At 43.6% G+C, this 6,000-nt stretch overlaps 1 protein-coding gene across 1 annotated transcript in view; it reads right to left on the reverse strand.

Moving 5' to 3' along the window:
- RECK (reversion inducing cysteine rich protein with kazal motifs) overlaps window positions 1-2,605 on the reverse strand; it is a 65,671-nt gene extending 63,066 nt beyond the window's left edge. The window contains exons 1-2 of the mRNA XM_042474552.1: window positions 2,444-2,605; window positions 2,067-2,125 (exon numbers count right to left, since the gene is read on the reverse strand). Coding sequence (XP_042330486.1) covers window positions 2,067-2,125; window positions 2,444-2,543 — 159 coding nt within the window. The 5' untranslated portion in view covers window positions 2,544-2,605. The remainder of the gene's footprint in view (window positions 1-2,066; window positions 2,126-2,443) is intronic.
- Between the last annotated feature and the right edge of the window lie 3,395 nt (window positions 2,606-6,000).

Raw genomic sequence — 6,000 nt, forward strand, 5'->3', positions numbered from 1 at the left:
ACCTTTTATTGGTACCTATTTCTGCATATTTTGGCTCCCTTGCTTATTTTAGGTCCAAAAGAGACCTTTCTTTTTTAAAGAGAAAGTGACCCAGAAGTTGACTTTCAGGTCATTTCCTCATAGGAAAAAAAGATCATTCCTAGGCTTAAAATGGCTCAAAGAGAGAAACTGCAGCATTTAAGTTTGATGGTGCAACCCCCCAAGATTTCCTGGCGGGGAGCAATATAGCTCTCTAATACCCAAAAGTTACCACCCCTGCTCTAAGGCAGCAGGCAGAGCATCCAGGAGAACTGTTCTGCTCCAAGCTTGGAGAATAATGAGACTAGGAAAGAGCGCAGACACATTGTGGGAGCAGATGAGCAGATATATTATATTTTAAGTAGTTGCAGGCCACTGAGGAAGACTATGGCCTGTTACAGACTGCCAAAATAAACCTGCTTCAGGTCTCTTTGGAGGTATGCTATTTAAATGATGCATGGGTCCTAAGAGTCCGGAGTTCGCGCCAAAGCCACACTCCAGTCCTAAGCACCAAGGGTTGAAATGTGTCTGGCCTTTAGTGTTTATATATCATTTTATGATTTTATATTTTACTTTTACATAACTCTTAGTGGGGTAATGTTACCCTTTTAGAAACCTTTACTGGCTTTCTTGTTCCAGGATTTGTCAGAACCCTTCAGTTTGGTTTTTAGTTCAGAGATTCCACATCCCCAGCTGTTCTTGAAACTGATGACAAACCCAAGAAACTTTTAGGTAACGGGAGATGCTGCTGTTCAAGACCAATGTCTGTGCATTCAGTCAATCGTCCTTTGGCTTTTCAAAGTACCTCTTTTGTAGAATCATAGAGCTGCACTGTTGGAAGGGACTCTACAAGTAATCTTTTTGTGCTACACCCTGCCGCTCCCAGAAAACTGTTGCTCACATATTGTTGGCATATGTTTAAAATCCTCTGTTGAAGGAGATTCCATTATTGCCCACTGTCAAACTGCTTACTATCAGAAAATGTTTTGCATTCCCTCTGTTACTTGTTAGTCTGTTCTTAGTTGATATTAAAAAGAGCTGACCATGTTGCTGTCTCACCCAAAAGTAGCAGTGCTTGTGCTGGTTTTCTTTGGATTGTGTCCTCTAAATTATCAAGACAGTTCCAAGCTAGACAATTTGCCCATTTGCATTTGTGAAATCTAAAACTGATATAGGAATGAGGATGTGAGAGACAAATCATTCATGTTTTCCAAAAATGTAGGTATCAAGGATGATTTCTTGATAAGGAATCTCTGAACTAGACAACTATGGCCTGTTACAGACTGCCAAAATAAAGCTGCTTGGGGTCTCTTTAAAGGTATGCTGTTTAAATGATGCATGCACCCTAAGAATCCGGAAGCTGCACCAAAGCTGCACTCCAGTGCTTAGGAATGGAGAGTGGCTTTGGCACGACCTCCGGACTCTTAGGACCCATGCATCTTTTAAATAGCATACCTCCAAAGAGATCCGAAGCAGCTTTATTTTGGCAGTCTGTAACAGGCCAAAGTGTCTGCTCATCAGCCTAGCTATACAGTAAATGTCTTCTATTATAATGAGATGCAGGATGTCATTCAGAGATCAAGGAAAGGAGCCCTGGTGGCGCAGTGCTTAAATGCCTGTACTGCAGCCATTCACTCAAAGCCACAAGGTTGCGAGTTCAAGACCAGCAAAAGGGCCCAAGCTCGACTCAGGCTTGCATCCTTCCGAGGAGGTCGCTAAAATGAGTACCCAGACTGTTGGGGGCAAATTAGCTTACTTGCTAATTAGCTTACTTGTTGTTCACCGCTATGATCTTTGGACTAGTGGTATATAAATAAAACAAATTAATTTATAATTAATTAAAATTAATTATTACAAATAATGTAGCGTTAACAGCCAAATTCATTCAAAGGGAAGGCATTTTATTCACACTGAAATTGCGTTAAAGTTTGTATTTATTTATTTAATAAGTTTAGTGCTCATGCCATAAATATAATGTCAATGTGGCTGTACGCATCATGCGCATGCAAGTTCAAATTTTAAACCTGGTGTTGTTCAGAACCACTCACCTGTTCACAAACATCTCGACACATTAAGTTACCCTTTGCAAGGTAACAACATGAGGCACCTGTAAGGAAACAAGTATTAGTTGGCATTAATAAAATACTTGTGGTCTTTAAGAGGCTTCATTAGTTCCATGTTTATGCTACTCTGAGCAATTAAGCCAGTCAAAATGTCAGAATAAGTCAATGTAGACGCTCTGAGCCCACAACAAACTCCAACTCCCAGAATTCCATAGCCTTCAGCCAGAAAAGGCGCGCGCTCTGGCCTCTCCTCAGGCGCGCCGCCGACGCCTCGGGAGCGCGCCCCGCTGCGACCAAGAGCCCCCCCCCCCGCCCCTCCGAACCTTTAACTTCCAAAGGGAGGGATAATGGGCGACGCTCACCAGCGACGCCCGGGAGCAGAAGCAGCGGCAGGAGAAGCAGGAGCGCCAAAAGGGCCTCACGATGGGTCCCCCGCTGCGGAGGGAGAGCGAGCGTCGCCATGGTTCGGTCCCCGCTATTCAGCAGCCAGCTCTTGCGCCTCCCTATTGGCCGTCAGGCCTCGCTGGTCCCGCCTACCCTTGAAAGGATGTGGGGATATGGGCGGGGCCAGCCCCCTCTACGTCACGCCCCTCCTCCCCCTCTGAGGAGAAAAGAGATGTGGGCGGGGCCATCCCCTTTGCGTCACGCCTCCTCCTCCTTCCTCTGAAGAGAATAAAGAGATATGGGCGTGGCCAGTCCCCTCTACGTCACGCCTTCTCCTCCTTCCTCTGAGGAGAATAAAGAGATGTGGGCGGGGCAAGTCCCCTCTGCCCCGCCTCCTCCCTCTGAGGAGAATAGAGTTGTGGGCGGAGCCGGCCCCCTCTGCCCCACCTCCTCCCTCTGAGAATAGAGATGTGGGCGGAGCCTGCCCCCTCTGCGTCACGCCTCCTCCCTCTGAGGAGAATAAAGGGAACCTGGACAAAGGAAGGGGCTTCTCTTCCTCCTCCCCCTTCAGTGCTTAACGTGAGGCAGCCCCAGTGTCATCTGGAGAAGGTTACCTACCACAGGGTTTGAGAGGAAGTGTGAGGAACAGATTTAACCCCTTGAAGCCCAGTCGGTGGGGAACCAGAAGAACCATGTCCTTAGGACTTGGCTCCAGAACACACTGAAGAAGTAATCAAGTTTGGGACCTCTTTAACTGCCCTGGCTCAGTGCTGTCAGGGAATCCTGGGAACTTGTGTCTCTGGTCATGCCACAATAAACTACAATTCCCAGGATTCCCTAGACTGAACCAGGGGAGTTAAAGTGGTCTCAAAATGGATTATTCCTTCAGTGTGTTTTGGAGCATAGTTTAGAAGAGCTGAATCCACACTGCAGAAGTAATCCGGCTTGACACCACTTAGTCTGCCCTGGCTCAACGCTGTGGCATTCTAGGAAGTGTCGTTTATTGTGGTGCCAGAGCTCTCTGACTGGATGTCCCACAAAACTACACTTCCTAGAATTCCTTAGCACTGAGCTAGGACACATAAAGCAGTCTCAAACCGGATTGTTGATGCAGCACATGAGTGCAGAAAGACAACTGCTGTAGTTGCTAACTGCCTTAGAGTCTACCCAGACTCATGGCAACACCATGGATAAAACATCTCCAAGACTCCCTGTCCTCCACTGCTTTGCTTAGTCCCTGTAAATTCATATCCATGATCTCTTAACAGAGTCCATCCATCTAGCTTGCAGCCTTCCTATCTTTCTACTTCCCTCCACCTTTCCTAGCATCATTGCTTTTTCCAGTGAGCCATGCAAGGGGTTGGACTGGATGGCCCTTGCGCTCTCTTCCTTCTCAAGATGTGGCCTAATAGCCTCAGCTTACAGTGAGATTTCAGGTTTAATCTTTTCTAGGACCCATTTGTGTGTCTGGATTTAGGAAAGGAAGAAGTCCTAGGCGGTGGTGGCAGTAAGGGAGCGCAGACTGCGCCTGGTGACACCCTAAAAGGGAGGCAACACTTTCCCTCAAACATCTCCTTTGGAGCAAAAATGGACTATGGCATTTGCCTGTATCCCTTTAAAATGCACAAGAGATGGATTTCTGATAAAATAAAGCTGCTTTGGGTCTCTTTGGAGGTATGCTGTTTAAATGATGCATGGGTCCTAAGAATCCGGAAGCTGCACTCCAGTGCTTAGGAATGGAGTGTGGTTTTGGCGCGACCTCCGGACTCTTAGGACCCATGCATCATTTAAATAGCATACCTCCAAAGAGACCCGAAGCAGCTTTATTTTGGCAGTCTGTAACAGGCCATAGTCATTTTTGTTCTAAAGAAGATAGATGTAGCTGAAACGTGAGAGGAAGGAGGACACATATATTGAAAGATGAATAAGTATTAACAGATACTGTAAATCATAACAACAATACGAAGAAATAAATGTTGGGTTAGAGAGAAGGAAGGGAAGAAAATGGATATATGACAAAAATCAAGAACAATATTTTTATATGAAGTATTAATAAATAATATTTTTTTAAAAACTCCTTATTAACTTTTTACAAACAAAGCCTTTGAAGGATAAGCAAACAATGTACATATTGGTGAGGACAAGAAAGGACAGAAAAAAGAAGAGAGAGACGGATTAGTGAAAAAATGCAAATAAATATTTTGGAAGAGGAGCCTTTCCCAACTTGTGAGTTTCAAGATGTGTTGAAGTCCCACTTCTCCCCCCTGGCAACACTTTATTGTAGGATTGTAGTCCATCTGCCTTTGTTGTTCCAGGGATGAAAATCCAATTTAGGAACACACCGCTTTCAAACAAATGAAAGAGCACGTTAATAAGTGGCTGCAACAAAACGTGTCTCCAGGGTCAGCTTTGATCACCTCTGTGTTATTCTCTATAAATCCCACAATCTGTCACAAAACTAACAACAGTGAGTTAATTATTCACTATTAGTACCTGTGGTAATGGACTAATTTCTAAACTTTAACGTTACCAAATAATTCTTCCAAGTTCTGGGTAATATGTATTGTCACCATAACCTGGGTGATTGGCCAGTGGCAGTCTATTAGTTACAGGTAGCTGCCTCAGGCCCTGGAGGTTTACCAGTACCACTGCCTGGACATCCACCACCATACCACCACAATTTTTTAAACTAGTCCATTTAATGGACTTTAAAATGACTTTGGAGGCAAGCCTTGTCTTCAGTGCTTCAACTATACGAGCTGTCTTTAGGTCACCATATCTAGTAGCCAGCACAGTTCTCAGGAAACATGTCACTTATGTCAAACCCCAACATGATCAAGGCACAACTTCAAATTACACTGACAGAGCATTCCATTTTTACATATCACCAAACTAATTTAATGTGATTTCCATCCACTATAATCATAAAGCCTTTACTTTGACCTGCTTAAAGATTCATCCTTCAAAAAGTCTGGAAGAGAGATAACAAAACAATCCCCTGTCATGCTGCCAAATACTCCCGTGACTGGGGAGAGAGAAAATTGTTTTCGTGTATCATCCCTTTTATCACAACATATGAAAACATACTGAACTTTTACTCAAAATGTTATGGATAATTATATGTCCTCTTCCTTCCAATTCCCTAGAGTAGCTGTTTTTTGTGCTGCAACATGTTATATCCAAAGAGACTGTCTGTCTTGCCCCTCTGTTTATTTCTAGCTGAGAAGCAACAAACAAACATCCTTTGGATAGGTTGCTTCTCTTACTGGGTCCAATAGGCAGGAAAGGTAGACCTTTCATTGTCTCCACCAAGGGAAGAACCATTAGAAAGATAGTTTGTTTGTTTGTTTGTTTGTTTAATTTTAATGTTGCCTTTCTCCAGAAAGGTACCCAAGACAGCTCACAAGATAAAAAAAAAATTTAAACTTTACAATAAGAATTTTTTTAAAAAATTAAAATCATCTAGTTAAAACAGTATAAAATTAACATTAAAACACACAAAAGTTAAAGCATAACTAAATAACACACCCCATAT

The sequence above is a fragment of the Sceloporus undulatus genome, chromosome 6 (assembly GCF_019175285.1).
Source record: "Sceloporus undulatus isolate JIND9_A2432 ecotype Alabama chromosome 6, SceUnd_v1.1, whole genome shotgun sequence".
In the NCBI taxonomy this organism is placed as follows: Eukaryota; Metazoa; Chordata; class Lepidosauria; order Squamata; family Phrynosomatidae; genus Sceloporus; species Sceloporus undulatus.